General features: G+C 44.5%; 1 protein-coding gene across 12 annotated transcripts in view; it reads right to left on the bottom strand.

Annotated features, from left to right (window-relative positions):
• Nucleotides 1–914: 914 nt before the first annotated feature.
• Nucleotides 915–17,580, bottom strand: part of Dlgap1 (DLG associated protein 1) — a 763,362-nt gene continuing 746,696 nt past the window's right edge. For 6 of the 12 annotated variants that reach the window (XM_057758284.1, XM_057758287.1, XM_057758291.1 and 3 more), the window contains 3 exons: nucleotides 10,994–11,085; nucleotides 6,929–7,081; nucleotides 916–4,210 (listed from right to left, as the gene is read on the bottom strand). In XM_057758284.1, the coding sequence (XP_057614267.1) occupies nucleotides 4,001–4,210; nucleotides 6,929–7,081; nucleotides 10,994–11,085 (455 nt within the window). In that variant the 3' untranslated portion in view covers nucleotides 916–4,000. Of the gene's footprint in view, nucleotides 4,211–6,928; nucleotides 7,082–10,993; nucleotides 11,086–17,580 lie in introns of all 12 variants that reach the window. The other 6 variants (XM_057758282.1, XM_057758281.1, XM_057758279.1 and 3 more) reach the window with 2 other exon arrangements.

Genomic DNA, 17,580 nt, shown 5'->3' with positions numbered 1-17,580 from the left:
GCGTGTTCAGTCATGAGATCTTCGTGGCCCTCAGGGATTCGGTAAGGTGACCATTTTGCTTCTCAGGTTCAACACATATTGTGTTATTTGGGGACCGGCACAGATCTTGCTTATGAACAAAATCAGAAAGGACGCCTGTCTGTCTACTCATTTCCAAGTCTGTTGCATGTAGGTGAAGGGGCTTTGCCAAGAATGTGGAGGAAGCTAGGAAGGAGGCACTGTGGACACAGTTGCCAGACTTTTTCAGACAACTGATGAGCGCAAGTCCACTTTGGAAGCATAAAACCCAGATGAAAATGGCAAGTGGCAAATAATTAACCAACGTGAACTATGGAAAGAAGCAGAGGTGGTATTGGAGACACTGAACACAGGCCTGCATCTGAGAGCCCAACCCATCCTTTAGTAATTGTGCCGCCGTGTCTAGTAATTAAACTGTGAGAAAGAATTTCTCTCCTCTGCTTTTTCTCTCCCCTCTCCCTTCTTCCCAGTACCAGTGATGAGATTCAGGGCCTCACACATGCTAAACACACTCGGTCACTGACATACACAGCTTTTATTACTGTGAGGGTGGAACACAGACAACGGAGTCCAGCTGTGTGGGAAACACAACGCAGGGGGGCATGTATGCAAAGAAACCAAAGTGGTTAAAATATATACGTGTGAGGGGCTTAGAGCATCACTCGTATTCTGTATGTGTCAGCATAACGCAGTGGTGGGGCACCTGAATCAACACGCCAGGCATCTGTGATTCTCGGGATAGAAGACTTCAGTTCTGAAGTCCTGGAGATGGGAGCTCCCACAGCCTGTGTAGCAGGGGAGGGAGCACGGTGTGTCATCACAATGACATGAGAAAGATGACATGCCTCTTAGTCGCTGAGCTGGCCACCTCCAAAGAATCCCCAGGGCTTCAGTAAAAACACGCAAGCCTGAAAGCAGTGCATTGATTATTTTATTAATTCCTTCTTTTTACATTATGGGAAACATTCATGTATTTACAGATTGTTGGTTTTTTTTTTTTGTCCACACACAATCTAGGTAAATAAGCCTATGAAATTCCAATTCAGAAAGCCATAAAAATCTTCCCCACCCCTCCATCTGAAGGCTTTCAAATGAATCTTTTTTTTTCCCCAAACCAAAATAATTTTTAAAAATTACATTAGGGAATTCAGATATGCTAATGATTTACATTCCAGTTATTTAAAATATGCATCTAGACATGTTCTTAAAAAAGAAATGGTAAATTCACAAAGATAAGGCTTAAATTAAAGCATACTGCACAGTAAAACATTAAGGGAACATCTATAAATAACAGAAATATATTACAAATAAATTAGCTCTATTTACCATTTCAAATATTAAAAATCTTTAATCCATTTCTTCATCTCTCTTTACAAAAAGGTTATGTGAATTGTATGGAAACATCTGCAAAAAATATAATAAATACTTAATTTCTTTGAACGTATTTTTTTGTTGTTTTTGATGAGGGAGAAAAATTTCTTTTGTAATCCCCCCCCGCCCCAAGAAAATGCCCAACACCTTTATACCAAAGTTAAACAAAATAAGTAATTTTTCAGGGTACATACGCTGTTCATTATGAACTAAAAAACATCTCTACAAATTACATCAAAAAGAATAATGCAACAGAGGTGATGCTCACAAGATGTCAGTTTCCGGGTCCAGTGGATAACAAGCTGTATTGTGTGGGGGTCATGTCCTAACGTCAATAATTAGCTTTTTTTTTTTTTTATAAAGTGTTTGTACAGATTAAACTGCGTTTTTCAGGAAGGCAAAGGTTGTGATGCCCTGCAGGCGTTCAGCTAAAAGATTTAAAATTCTTACCAAAAATAGCTTATGAATATACAAATGCCATTCACTTAGACAAGATAAATAGGCCTTCTCTCGTCCCTCTTTAAAACAGCCTGGGCTAAATCAGTTTCCAAAGAAAACCCTGCAGGAGTATCTGGGATCACGTTAGAACCTGAACTCTACCTCAGGGCAGGGAGCTGTAGTCATGATAGTGGGTCTAGAATGGCTGCTTCCTGTGAATTCCAGTCTTTCTCGGGTGAGTGTGACCACGGGCTACCCAAGGTGACAGTTGGCCTTACTCCTGCATACTTCCCACAGTATGTAAAGAGAAAGTGTCTTTTTTTTGAAACTAGCAAATACTTGAAGCCTACGGATTTCTGCTCCAGTTGAGAAAGCACTGACTTTGTCTGCCATAGTTAAAAGTTGTTCTGTTGTTTTTGTTAATAAGTTAGTAGCCCTTTTCTTGTAAACCACAGCAGGGAGCGAACATTTGTGCCCTGTTAGTAAAGGCAGCTCAGAGCACCAAGGGCTCTGAGAGGTAGCGAATCCTCTAGTGGTTTTAGAGTGTGTCTGAAAATAGTGCTTGCCCAGACCCTTCGCTTCTCTGAAGTTTGTAAAGAAAATTAAATTAGCACCTGGCTATGAGAGTGTATTTTTTTTAAGCGTCTCTGGTGCAAGCGTTTTGTTTGTTTGTTTCTTTCAAGACTTCCATTTTTTCAATGGCAAATTTCTAATTCTTTAGGTTGCAAGCTTGACATAGTATGTGGCTGACCCTTTCAGATCGCCACATTCTGAATGTTTAAACGGCTACAAGTAAGGGCGTTTGAAGACTTCAGCAGGAGGCCAGTGCTCACAGCTATCCACCACGACTAACCTGCAATCCAAGAGAAAGTCTGGAATCCAACCAAAGCACGGATTTCTATCAGCGTTTACGAGCGCCGACTTCCCTTTCTCCTTACAGCTCTTGGTCCCTGCGGATCGAAAGACTTCTCTACCTGGAACTTCGGGGTCATGATGGCAGCTCTTTGGAATGAGGCGGCATGGCAACTGGGGTAGACAACCTTTTAAGTTTATTCATTTGCTAGAGGAGAAAACCCTGTGCTGGGAACACGTGAACCCTGTACGGGAGCGAGGGGAGAGCCCTGAAATGTGATGTGCTGGGCTAAAGTAGACAGATATGTAGCCTTCGAAGGGGTGGCAGGGAACCGAAACTCTTCTCTGGAAATGACTTTGCCATCTTTCGGAAGCAGAAGTGTTCTTATGTGTGTGTGAAATCTTAAGTGGGCCCACGCGATTGGGCAGTAAAATACCTGAACCAACTCTTTCTCCCCCGCCTCCTCCCCCCCATTTAAAAACCACGGCCATGACATTATAATACACAGAGTACAAGAAAAGTGGATAAAACATTTCAGGTCTAAATTTTCTTAATAGTAAGATAAATAAATAGATTCCTTATATAGGATCTTAAACCTTCCTTTGCCTTAACTTTCTTCATTTTATTGCCTTTCAGAATAGATTAATTTCCCTGAAAGATCGAATTTACAATCTTCTGCTGATTGAAACATCTGAAGCGGTTTGAATGAAGTACCAGAGAGGCAGTTTGTACAGCTGCGAAGGTACACACTTTGCCCTTCTTTCCTCAACACCCAGGCCCCCAACCCCAGGTCAGCTTTGGTCCCTCTCTCTTGGTCACCATGGATTCTGACAAGACGGTGTGATTTCTGATATTAGAAATAAAGCGATCTGCCTGCTTGTAAAAATAACTGTTTGGGGGCAAATAAAGGGACGCGAGCCCTCGTTTCTTTCACGTGGAAGACGGTTAAGTCTCAGAGGATCACCCTGTGTGATGCCGGGTTTCTGAAATACCCTATGGTTTTATATTGCTGAGTTCTAGGGACACACTAGCTTGAAAGAACTGAGGAAGGTGAGTGACCTACAAGGTGTCTTTTCTACACAGGTGGGTTTGCTTGTTCCAGAAAAGAAAGGGTTTGGATGTCTGCATGAGGCTTCAGGACAGGGGGGCAAAGCTCGGTGGAGAAGATGGGCCAAGCGGTCCAGGAAGCGGGGCGGCTCGGGGGGGCGGCTCCTGCGAGGTGGACAACTACGCCAGGACGGTGGCGGTCACTGAGCTCAGAGACGGAGGGGAACGGGGAGGCGGCCGAGGGCAGGGCGGCGGGACGGTCCTCTGCGGAGCTCAGAGCCGGGTCTGCGCCTCGGGGATGTAGATCTCGATGCTCTCCGCGCTCTCGGTGGCCGAGTTCTGGCGGACCGACGCGGCGCGCTTGGCAGCCATCAGGCGCTTGCGGGCCTCCTGGCGCTGCGAGCTCTCCAGCGAGCGCTCCCGGATCAGCGGCGCGGGGCCCTTCGCCGGCTTCTTTGGCACTGGAGGAGGGGCCCTTCGCTCCTGATCAAAGCAGAAGGTTCAGGACATTACACAGCTTCTCAGGACAAGCTTGGGAAAGACTGGGATAGGTCAGTAGTTCGAAAACACACACATTCTTTTTTTTTTTTTTAAACCTAAGGACGGTTAGTTCTGATCTGCACACTGTATATATGATTTCTCTTCATTGCTCTGGCTTGGATATTCAAAAGATGTGGGAAAACAAAACAAAACAACAACAACAATAACAACACATAATCTCTTACACTTAAGGTCGAGGGTAAAACTGCATCGCAGAACTAGGCCTTTCCACGGCAGGGTGTGGGCATTTAAAATGCAGCCCTGCAAGAGGCTCCGTGCATCTCACAGTGAGGGTGGCTCTGTCTGCAACCCCCAGACTCTTCTTGGTGCTAGCAGTGGGTCAGGAGATCTCAACAGCGACAGAATGATTTAGAACTCTAAGCTGTATCTTTCTGAGGAGCATCAGGTAGGAGAGCTTGGGTTTGAGAAAAAGCCCCCTCTACTCTCTCTCTGGCCTTCTCCCTCCGCCTCCCCAGCCTCCCCCTCCATCCCTTCCTATTATAAGATAGTGTTTTTAGGCTTCAATGGTGCCATCGGGAGTTACACCCTTTTAGCACAACACACAGCCATAGATTGTACAGGGTTACTGGGGTGGGGGGTAAACGACTGGTATTTCCTACTCTGGGGAGGATTTTTTCAGATCAGCAGTCCCTAGGGGTTTCAGCATGCCTGTGGTAGCCCAGAAGACAATCCCAACTTGTTATCAAAGTTGAACACAGGACTGGAAAAGGCCATGTCTCTTATCAGCAAACTCTGAAATGGTATTAGATCTTTTCTAATCTACTGCAAAATCCAGCCACTCATGCCTTCATGATAACCGTACAAGGGGGAGGAAAGGCATCTAAACCACAAAGGATGCTTTCAGGAGAGAGATGTTGACCTTTTGGGCTCTGCAACAGTCCACAGCAACCCCACATTTCCACTTAAACAAAACACCCTGCATCCTTATGAAATCAAACGTGAAGTTTATTGCGAAGGTACCGAGTATCCGACTTAACACTGATGCTCAGTAGAGCGGGTCCTCCTTGCTTGCCAGGGAGAAATGCAGAGGTCAGTATCATTACACTGGGCTTTGGCCCGTGCTTGTTTAAAGTGGAGCCTGTGTTGCTGACGGACAAAAAGGGAGAAGACAGTGTAGTCTCCCACCACCTCTGTCTCTTCATCTTTTGTTTCCCTGTCAGGTTCATGAGATGATGAAAGGCTCTGATCATAGGCCAAATGCATTGTTAAAAAACTTAAAAATAATTAAGCTAATAATTTATTATTAGGTTACATACCAATAAATCACATGTAACGATTTCTTTGTATCACTTCTTCAGGGCATTTATAATCTTCATTGTGGGATAACTGGTGGATATTTTTAAAAGTATGAATATTGGAAGCTTTTTAGTCATTTTTCTTTCTTTGCACACTTTATTTTTTTTCAAAACAATAATATTAAAGAATCAGTAGGTGAGAAATTAGATGGAGCATTCCTAAATTCCAGCGTGTGTACACGTGTGTATTCTTTTAAGACCAATTTGCCAGCAGACAGTTTCACACATAAAGAAAACTCGATGAAGCACAACGTTTGGCTTCTCAAAGTAGAGGCCACACACACATCGATAGTACTTCAAGCTTGGTTCTAATCCCCCCAGTTGGATGGTCATAGAACTGGAGACGGTGGATAGCGGTGACAACATTGCCGTCCTTTGGGACTGGGTTTGTCCTGGGTGCCCACTGACCCCATACACCCGGAGATGACGGGCAGCAGTGGACTGCTGTTAGTTCTCGATGGGTCAGGAGACCCCAAAGGGCAGGGCTCTCACTGCTCTGAGCAAATAACCAGCCTTCATTTTCAGGGGTATCTCTTGGAACTATTTGACCTCGGTTCATAGAAGAACAAAAGTTATTCCAAAAAAAAAAAAAAAGGACAAACCTCATACAGGACAGATCAGCCTGGAATGGCAGACATGAGATACTTGTAGAAGCCTGGTGGAACCATAGTAATGAAATATGAAATTATTATTGATTAATTAAAATAATTTAAGCCTTTATTTCTAAACTGCTGCATGAAAATTCCCAGAGAACAATACTGCCCCAGGCAAATCAATCAAAGTTAGGAAAAAATTCCAACACTTATGACTACCAGTCCCACAGGGAGCATTTAGACTGGGGTGCCAGTGATTTCTTCGTTACTGCGCTTGTGAGACAGCTGTCAGACAGTTACTGCTCAGAAACACGTCCTGAGCGTGGAACTGAACTCTAGGGAACCACACACTGAAGAGGTCATTGATTTTGGTTTAGAGAGCAAAACTGGAGGCGGTTCCTTCCAGTGTCTAAGGGGGTTTAACTTAAAGTTTAATTAATGAGAGAAGACAAAGAAAGAAAAAAGAAAGAGAAAAAGAAAAAGAGAAAGGAGGACAGGAAAAAGAGAACGAAAAGCCACATTCCCGCTTTCCAATTCACAAAGACAGGTTTTTCTTCAAAAGTATGCCTGAAACACATTACAGATAATATCCCAAGTGGTTAGTATGTAAACATTGCCATTCCAATGACATGGATACGATGCCAGCTCCATTTCACATGGTAAACAGCAAGGCTGAGTGCAGAAGCCTATTTAGACTGTCCAGGGTTTGTGCAGCTTTTTAAATGGACCATACAAAATCTACATTGTTCTACCTTCTTGTCAAGAGGATCCATCTGTTTCCAATTATTGGCCTTTAACTGATGAAGTTCATCAAATTTCATACTAATATTTTCTATGGACAACTGCAGCATGTCCCAAAACCCCGCCAAATCCTGGGAAGTGGGTCTTGGATGAGCATTGGGATTCTGTGCAAAAGAGAGAAAAATATTGATGATTTAGAGGCAGTGTGACAGCAAACAGGGGCCACAAACACATTTTCAAACATTTCAAAGAACCCAAGGAGGCTGAGTTCCTTTTGGCTTTCAGATAAGAGATAACAGTGAGGCTACCAATGGTGATTTTCTACAGGCCCCCATTCCAGTCCCTGATTTTCAAATGTCAAGGCTGTAAAATTCCTCATCCTTACAACAGCATGGTTGTTTCAGTCTGATAAGTGGGGGAGAGTCTAAACATTTGGAAAAACATCCCAGAATGCGTTATCTCTTCCTGGATGCATTTTTAAACAATAGATTCAAATAAAAATACTACCTTGAAAATAAAATCATGTATGATTTCATGCCACACAGTTTATCCAGAGAACAGACGAGAATTCTAGAATGAGATTAGTTTTAGCATTCATGTTGGGTAGAATACTAGGGTACAGAATTGATAAGGAACAAGGAATTTTCTAACACTTTGTACATGGGGCTTCTCTGATACTCAGACTTTGTATATTTGAAGGAAATGCTCAACCATGGATATGCACACATACTCCTTGAAACAGTTATGTGTTCAGTAATTGAGATGTTACCGGTATATATAATAAAGAATCATTTTATCATACGACACACTGGAAGTTAGCTAGTTTTAAATATAGCAAATGTCAGAAAAATTTATCTTTACACATACATATATGCATGCTGATAATGATTCCCCTTTTAGGATCGCAAATATCCTTCAGTGTTTAAGAACTGACATTTTGCCAGCCAGTAGTGGTGACTGCCTTTAAGCCCTGCACTTAGGAGGCAGAGGCAGGTGGATCTTTGAGAAACAAGGCCAACCTGGTCTACAGAGTGAGTTCCAGGAGAGCCAGGGCTAAACAGATGAACACTGTCTCAAAAAACCAAACCACTACCAACAAAAAGTTTTTTTTAAAGAATCATTCAAAATTTTTATTGTTGTCATCAGGGCATAGCAATACACCCCTTTAATCCCAGCACTTGGGAGGCAGAGGCAGGTATATTTCATAGGAATTCAAGACCAGCCTTCTCCATAGAGTGAGTTCCAGGATACCCAGAGCTACATACTGAGACCCAGTCTGGAAAAAACCTCAAAAACAAAGCCTAACAAACAAAAATTATTATTATCGAGAGTACGCGCATACATGCGTGTGTGTGTACACGTGTGTGCTTGTGCGTGTGGTGTGTATGCTACAACAGGCGTGTGGAGGTCAGAGGACAATATGCATGTACATGTGTGCGTGTGCACACGTGTGTGCTTGTGCGTGTGGTGTGTATGCTACAACAAGCGTGTGGAGGTCAGAGGACAATATGCATGTACATGTGTGCGTTGCACACGTGTGTGCTTGTGCGTGTGGTGTGTATGCTACAACAAGCGTGTGGAGGTCAGAGGACAATATGCACATACATGCATGCACGCGCACAAGTGTGTTTGTGCGTGTGGTGTGTATGCTACAACATGCGTGTGGGGGTCCGAGGACAAATTTATTGAATTGGTTCTCTCCTTCCACCTTTGTGTGGGTTTCAGGAATTTAACTCTGGTTATCAGGCTTGAGAAGCCAGCTCCACTGAAGCCAGCCGAGAACTGACTTTTGTTAGTTTGCTTGAGAGTATTCTGTGTGATTTATGCTGGCCTGGAAACCTTTCTATTTCAGCCTCCCGAGTGGAAAGACCTGGCTCGGGGGTTGACTTTCTTTGTCCCTGTAAGCTATAATCACTGCCATTGTCTAACACCATTTGCAAAAGCAGCTGAAGGCTTCCCAGTCAGACAGCAGGAGTCGCCTTCCCGTCCACGCGTCAGGGCTTCTGGCCTGTGTCTTTTCTCCTTATTTCTTAGTAGTAGAAACAACTGTGCTGGGCGGTGGTGGCACACACCTTTAATCCCAGCACTCAGGAGGCAGAGGCAGGTGAATCTCAGTGAGTTTGAGGCCAGCTTGGTCTACAGAGCGAGTTCCAGGACAGCAAGGACTGTTACACACAGAAACCCTGTCTTAAAAATCCAAAAACAAAGCCGGGTGGTGGTGGCTCACGCCTTTAATCCCAGCACTTGGGAGGCAGAGGCAGGTGAATCTCTCTGTGAGTTCGAGACCAGCCTGGTCTACAAGAGCTAGTTCCAGGACAGGCACCAAAGCCACAGAGAAACCCTGTCTCGAAAAACCAAAACAAAACAAAACAAAACAAAACAACAACAACAAAAAAACCAACAAAAAAAAAACCCCAAAACCAACTGTAAACCTCCATTTCCTATGATAACTAAGGCCAGCTTGGACATTTAAAATTAACCTCAAGAAAAATGGTATCATCAGAATTTCAGAAAGTGTCAAGGTTGTGGGGTCATCTAGCTGTTTAAAAAGGTTGGACCCAGCATTTACATCAGAGGATGAGCTAGAATGACGGCAAATAAAGACGACGATGTGCACACGGTTCTGAAACAACTCACGGTCATTCTTTGGAATGAATAAATTATGGAGTTTTTAGGTGCTTGGAAATATTATAATCTATCCCAGGGATGAGAGTGAGTGTGGCTTAGTGGTACCGCGCAAGACCCTGGGCTCAGTCAGCACCTAGCCAGAACAAGTAAAATAAAATAAACACAACTTAGTCTACCACTAAGTAAGCCGAAGCAAGAATTCCCAAGTATGAGGCTTACACTGCAAGCAACAAAAGACCAAAAGGGCTAGACAAACAACCCCTCAACGTGCAGAATGGATAAGCAGACTCGAGAAAGCATGTCTCACTACTTGATGGTTTCACAATTAGTCAGCCTTATCCACAATGGGAAACTAAACAGTTAATATTTTGGAATACAGTGACATTTTCTGGGTCATGAGTCTTACTATTGTATTGTTTTAGCACCAATGAAAGAAATAATACAGATTGAGTTTCTTTTTTTTTTTTTTTTTTTTTTTTGGTTTTTCGAGACAGGGTTTCTCTGTGGTTTTGGAGCCTGTCCTGGAACTAGCTCTTGTAGACCAGGCTGGTCTCGAACTCACAGAGATCCACCTGCCTCTGCCTCCCAAGTTCTGGGATTAAAGGCGTGCGCCACCACCGCCCGGCCAGATTGAGTTTCTTATCTGGCACCCTTGGGACCAGATGTTAAGATGCTAGAGTTCATGGGATTTGGATGTTCTCCTGTCCACAGTGAGATATTTTGGAGACAGAATACAAGTCTTAATGTGAAATGCATGTATATGTCACGTACACCTTGTACACACAGTCTTGGTTATTACACATATTTTAATGTACCTGTATTGACTGTGACATGTTATATGAGGTCAGATGTATATAGTATCAATGCCTTGGTGTCCCCAAAGTTTTAGATTTTAGAGAATTTCTGATTTTAGATTTCTTGGGTTTGGGCATGGTCAACCTCCAGTTCAGTAGCTTCTAGAGTAGTTCCTTAGCTGTGCTTAAATCAGTATCATGGGCAGCTCGGTCTTCCCCCAAAAGGGATCTCTTTGCCCTGTGTTGTCAAACAGACAAATGAGAAAAGAAAAGATGTAAGCGCTAGCCGCTCTCTAATTCAGCAGTCGTGAGTCATGTGACAGGGTGGTTGAGTCTACACAGACCAACATACAAAATCTAGAAACATGGAAAGTTTTCAATACAAAAAAAATCAGGAAATGGAGTTTTAACTTAATTCTGCCCCTAGGATTATTTAAGTGGGTCTCTCTCTCTCTCTCTCTCTCTCTCTCTCTCTCTCTGCTTGTTTGTTTTATTTAGTGAAAAGCAGGAAACCAGATTCATCTGTTAAAAGACTCCAAGGAACCTTGACTTAACTTGGTTCAAACTACGTTTTGCTTTGGCTGGACCAGTCTTGAGTACAAGGTCTCTCTGTGCTGTGCTACAAGGAGTCACGGCAATGTGGATGGAACTTACCAGGTTCTCTTCACACAGCTCTCTGAACTGGTAGAATTTCTGCGCCATGAGAAGTTGGGCGCTGCCCACCGCGGTTCGGATTTTCCCTAGAACTGAAAAGAGCAGACACAGAGGTTTACACGATGCCTCAATGTTGAGACTTAGTCTGGTTTAAAAAAAAAAAAAAAAAAAAAAAAAAGCGAAGAAAAAGTTACGCTGTTACAGTGTGGAAAAACAGCACACAACGTGCGCCCACACGCACCTGGGTCCATGGGAAACCCGGGATACTGGGTTCAAGCAGAAAGTCAACTTGGGAAACCACATGTTTTTCGCACTTGTTTCTTGGGAGAACTGAGTTTTCCGTCACAGCACTGTGCTGTACCCCAAGGAGAGGCAAATAGCGTTCCTTTTCTTCGTCCAGACAAACTTCACGCGATTTTCCCAGTGTAGTTTCGGGTTTATGGAGTCAGTGATCCTGATCTACTAGCTTGATTTTCTAATTCCGATTCAAACACAAGAAAAGTAAAAAAACTAGGGGAGGAATCTCCTAATCATCCCAACTAGTCCATAATCCAGCATTTCCCTGGAGTTCAGCCACTGGCATTCTCTGAGAAGTGAATTTGCTAGGGAGTGATGGGGTTCAACCTGTCGCCTGGGGCACACCAGCACGAACCCCAACATCCATTTGGTGTGGAGTTTTCCTCCTTGCTTTGGTACTTGAAGGGGTACCGCCTTTGAGTATCCGCCTTTGAGTGCCTCTGCTTCCCCAGGGCTTCCCCTGCACCCACAGCCCTTGCAGCTGCCCCTGCTGGAGCTCTGCCACGTACCAAACCGCCCTCTTGTACCGGAGTGGACAGAAACCTCCCACAATGGAAGACTAGAGAGAACCCAGACAACCTGAGGCTTGGATAGGCTGGGAATTCTGCCTGGTAGAGACAATATGGGATTTAAGCAATCTCACTGTTGGCTTCAATCTAAAAAAATTCACGCTCCTTTTCTCAACCACAAGGTCAGGAGAAAACAAAGAAAGCAACGGGCATTGCCCAGGCTGGCTTTTTAGTAATCTGCTGTACTGGATTCACAATGCCAGGCCTGACCTGAGCTCATGATGCTCATTCTACCTAGGAAGTTCTGGGACAGACCTACACAGAAGGTCACTCTTGAATCCACTATTGTTCACAGCAAGGTGGTGGTTAACCTTGAAGCAGTTAGTCTGGCCCCCAAGGCTAAAGCCAAGGCCAGAGAAGGGCAGAGGAGCCAAGGCCCTGCCTTCTTGGGCATTGCATCCTAGGGGAAAGCACAAAGAAAAGGCAGGGGAGCAGACCCCTTCCTCTGTCTCCCATGAAACAGAAAACAAATGAGCAACAAACAGGCTCTGGCTTAAACAGTTTGTCTTGACAGTCACAATTTTATAACAGCACCTTTTATGTTATTTACCTCATTAAATCTATGCACATCATTTATTTTGTGCATATGTGTGTACATGCACGCACATGCGCGCACATGCGCGCGCGCACACACACACACAAGCACGTCCTTGGGTAGAGCTCAGAGGACAACTTGCAGGAGCGTGTTCTCCTTTGGTGTAAGGGTCCTGTGGGGGCTGAGGGTTGAGTTCAGGTCACCGGGCACCATGAACTGCTGAACCATCCATCTCTCTGGCTTCCTCTATTTATTTATTTCTTTGTTTCTTTGCTTATTATTTTTTGCCACTATTTTTAAATTTAAAAACCAATTAAAATACTTTCAAGGACTTGATAATTTTTCATTCAAAGAAGGCTTTCCCCAAAGGAACCAATTTTCTCTGCTTTTATTTTTCCCTTCAAATCTTTCTACCCCTCATAGTCCTACAGGTCAAGTGTGATGTGTTCCTTTCTGACCCAGGAAAAAGCATTGGAGCAGAGGAAACGTAGAGAGGGACTCTTCCAGCATAGCACCCATGTCACTGAGGTAAGAACTAAGAGCCTTCCTCCCAGCCCCCGCCTCCCAAGACAGGGTTTCTTTGTAGCTTTAGAGCCTGTCCTGGAACTCTCTCTGTAGACCAAGCTGGCCTCACATTCACAGAGATCCTCCTGTCTCTGCCTCCTGAATGCTGGGATTTGAGGCGTGTGCCACCACCACCCTGCTGAATTAAGTAAGAGCCTTTTAAAATGCGCACCAAAGGGCTAGAAATGGTCACGCATTTGATCCCAGCACTCACAGAAGAAGCTGAATCTTTGTGAGTTTGAAGCTAGCCTGATCTACAAAGTAAGTTCCTAGACAGCTAGGGCTACACAATGAGACCTTGTCTCAATATATATATATAAAATATATACATATAAAATATATATACAATAAAAATAAATAATATATACATATATATTATTTATTTTTTATTTTATGTGCATTGGTGTTTCGTCTGCATGCATGTCTGTGTGAGGGTGCCAGAAACCCTGGAACTCGAGTTACAGACAGCTGTAACCTGCTATGTGGGTGTTGGGCGTTGAACCAGGGTCTTCTGGAAGAACAGCCAATGCTATTAATTGCTGAGTCATCTCTCCAGCCCTATAAATATATAAATGAAACACACACACAAAAGTACACTGGATTTGATCCATCCCACTAACACAGTTTAGAAACTGTGGGTTGAAGCAACAGATTTTCTCTGAATATTAAAAATGGGAGGTTCAAGGACTCTGTGGGTCGGGGATGGGTTTTGCTCCTGGGGTTCTGGGTAGTGGCCTCTTTTATGAGCAGGCTCCTGTAAACTTTTTAGATTGTCCAACCAAATAGGGTGCTGTTCTGTTCACATGAATGTCCCCCAGGGGTCTTTGCATTAAAATGTTGTTCACTGACCTATGGGGCTTTTGAAAGTAGAAGACACTTGGGAAGTGGGGGCCTTAGAGGAAGAACTCGAGCTGCTAGGAGCTGGCACCCCCCCCCCCAGTCACTTCCTCTTTCCGTTTTGTTCCTCAGCTCCCACGATGTACTGTGCTACAGAGGGCTCCAAGCAACAAGGTTAAGTAACCATGGACTGAACAGGGTCTTTCTATATAGCCCTGACTCTCCTGGAGCTCGCTCTGTAGAGCAGGCTGGTCTCAAACTCATGGAGATCCACCTGCCTCTGCCTCCTGAGTGCTGAGATTAAAGGCATGGCGTGACTTCTTGTTTTATTTTAAAAATCTATTTCTTTTTTATTTTATGTGTATATACGAGTGCTTAAATGTACATACATGCATCGTGTGTGTACAGGTCCCCGCAGAGGCCAGAACAGGTAGCAGATCCTTTGTAACTACGGTTATAGGGGACTACGAGCTTCCTAATGTGGGTGCTGGAAATGGAAGATGGAACCTGTGTCTTGTGTAAGAGCAGAAAGTACACTTAACCACTGAGCCATCTCTCCACCACTTGTTTCTTCTCTCTCTCTCTCTCTCTCTCTCTCTCTCTCTCTCTCTCTCTCCTCTCTCTTGTTTGTTTTGTTTTGGGAGATAGGATTGCTTTTCGTAGTCCTGGTGTCCTGAAGCTCACTCTAGACCCGGCTGGCTTTGAATTTAGAGAGATCCACCAGCCTCTGCCCCCTGAGTGTTAGGATTAAAGGCACGCAGCACCATGCCCTGCTCCTTGCTTTAGTTTTTGATACAGGGTCTCTCCTTACACTCTACTCTGTGATCCACTCTATGAATTTGAATTTGCCTTATTTTATTATTGATTTATTTAGAACCAGGACCTTACTGTATAGCCCAGGTTGGTCTCAACGTCCCTGATTCAAGCAAACCTCCCTACCTCAGCCTCCAGGACTCCCGGGATCCCAGGAGTTTTCCGCTGCACCAAGGTTTGAATTTCCTTACTTTATGCCGTTCGTGTGTGTAGGAGTATTCAGTATGTACCTTCCAGTGACAGGCTTATTGTGCTTAACACGGGGCTTCTGAGTTACCCATGTTGTCACACAGGATCTTCTTCTTTTTAAGGCTCAGTAACATTCGATGGTATCCATGTGTAGCATTTAAAAATCTGTAGAGTGGCCGGGCGGTGGTGGCGCGCGCCTTTAATCCCAGCACTCAGGAGGCAGAGGCAGGCGGATCTCTGTGAGTTCGAGGCCAGCCTGGTCTACAAGAGTTAGTTCCAGGACAGGCTCCAAAGCTACAAGAGAAACCCTGTCTCAAAAAACTAGAAAAAAAAAAATCTGTGGAGTGTGATTTCTCTCGATTATCAACACTTTCTAGAACCAGGTGTGGTAGCCAGGTAGGAGGATTCTGAATTCAAGACTATGCTAAAGTACTTAGTGAGACCTTGTCTCTGAACACCAAAGCCAAGCAAAACCAAACCAAATATTCACCTTCCAGCCAGTGCCACGGGACAGAAGGATTGGATATAAGGGGACACCGTGGGAATCTGGAGCTGAGAGCAGAACAGACCTAATCGCGGTGCCTGAGCACAAGGTCACGTCAGCTGTGAAGAAAGTGGAGGGTCTGGGGCTCACTCCACAGACATGGTTGGAGTAAATTACAAGCCCCATGTTTTCTTTAAAGGTTACATGTTATAATGAGAAGCAGAGAAAGGCTCTGTGGGGAGGGGCGTCTATGCAGACTATGCTTTGAAATCCCCTGGTTCTGCTGAATTAAAGACGAGACATTTAGAAAAGAATGAGTCTCCTCTTTCTCTACTGGCCTGTGTGGGGTATGGTTTTTATTTGGGGAACATAGTGATGATAGAAAAAACACGGGGGTGAAAAGAACGAGCGATTTCTTTTAACCCTGCCAGGGGAATCTACGATTGCTATGAGGAGTTTCTGTGTGCCGGTGCCAGCGAGCCAAAACAAAGACCGGTTCCCTTGGGAATACGCCTGGCTTTTCGCTGAATCAAAATTTCAGGGCTGAAGGTGCAGCTTAACATGTGTGACGCTCGGAACTCAATCCTTAGTACCTAAAACACAAACAATCGAACAAACGCACACAACAGGTGAGCGTTCCAGCAACTCTGTGATCCCCTCCGTAGTCGAGGAGAACTGGTCTCTAGATCGGAAAAGTCAGAAGTCTGGTTTCTCTGGCTTCTTTTAATTTCTTTCTTTCTTTCTTTCTTTTCTCTCTCTCTCTCTCTCTCTCTCTCTCTCTCTCTCTCTCTCTCTCTCTCTCTCTCTTCCTCCCTCCCTCCTTCCCTCCCTCCCCTCCCCTCCCCTTCTCCTCCTCCTCCTTCTTTTTATTTTTAGTTTTGAGGCAGAGTCTTGCTATACAGGCTTGGCTGGCCTGAAGCTATATAGACTGAGCTGGCTACAAACGCTCAGAGATTCACTTTCCTCTGCCTCCTGAATCCCAAGTGCTAGGATCAAAGCCACCATGGTTGGCTTGCGCTCAGCTCTGCCCAATCCATAGCCACCATGCCTCTACTTTAAGGCCTCGGACACTGGAAAGAACATGCATTCAGCCTCAAACTTGTTATGCAGCCAAAGATAACCTTCAACTCCTGATTCTCCTGCCTGCATCTCCCTAGTGCTAGGATTATAGGCATGCGCCACTGTGCCTGGGCTATGCAGGGCTGCGATTGAACCCAGGGCTTCACCCTTACCACCTGAGCTACATCCCCAGCTCAAACAAACATTTTTTCCCATGTCATTAGTTTATTTACAATCGTATCTAGCATACGAATTTAAAAGTTTAAGCTATTTCTCATCGATTTCATTTCTTAAACATTCTTCATAGTTGTTAAAGGGATGAATGAAAATATCCTGGTTTCTTAAGTAGTCGCTGCTGTCTTAGGAAGAAAGGAGCGACCGATCCAGATCTGTAAGTTCATAGTTGTTAGAGCCAGTGACTGACGGGGATTTCCTCACAGTGGCTACAAGAAGCACAGAGGTGGTGAACTCTGGACGTTCTGGCCTAACATGGTGCTGTTGGAAGCTCTGTAAGGCTGCAAACAGAGCTGGAATGTGGAAGTAATGGCCGCAGCACTGTCTCCCTCATGACCTTGATGTCTGAATCACCAAAGGGAAGAGGAGAATTACAGACATATTTCTCACTCCTTTTGTAGAGTCCCGGAGGACTAGAAAATACACGCCACCATGCAGGAGCCCGTTGAGGTGCCCACCCGTGGTGAAGGGACTGTCAAGACAGTGAACACGCCTGGGAGTCATTTTCAAATGGCTTGCCACCTCAACTGCAGTACATCTACTGTGCTCCTTTTCCATGGAACTTTCTTTGACACCCAGGCCATAGGTTCAAGAACAGCCAGCATCTTCACTAAGTGACTGTCTGTCTTGGGACCATTTATCATACCTCTTCCTCCTCATTTCTCCTGAAATTCCTAGGCCTAGCTGCCTCTTCCATTTGCTCGTTTTTCTACCTCAGGGTAACTAACTACATACTTGATTTCCAACCAGCTCGCAAGCTTCTCGACTGCATAGGTGGTGCCCATGTGCTCAGGCAATCTATGAAGTGTCACTCAAGGAATAAGTTTAGGGACCAACTGAATCAGCTATAGACTCTGTGTCACACTCACTCACACACACACACACCACCAGCAGCAGCAGCAGCAACAACAAAGTTAACAGCAACAATCTGAACTAGATTTTGACTCCTTTCTGTCTTGTCTTCCTCTGCCCTTTAAGTTACTGTTGAGTAGTTAAGGAGTACAGT

The sequence above is a fragment of the Chionomys nivalis genome, chromosome 26 (genome assembly GCF_950005125.1).
Source record: "Chionomys nivalis chromosome 26, mChiNiv1.1, whole genome shotgun sequence".
Classification (NCBI taxonomy): domain Eukaryota; kingdom Metazoa; phylum Chordata; class Mammalia; order Rodentia; family Cricetidae; genus Chionomys; species Chionomys nivalis.
Note: the sequence above shows the minus strand (reverse complement) of the source record. Positions and strands in the feature narration are given on the sequence as shown.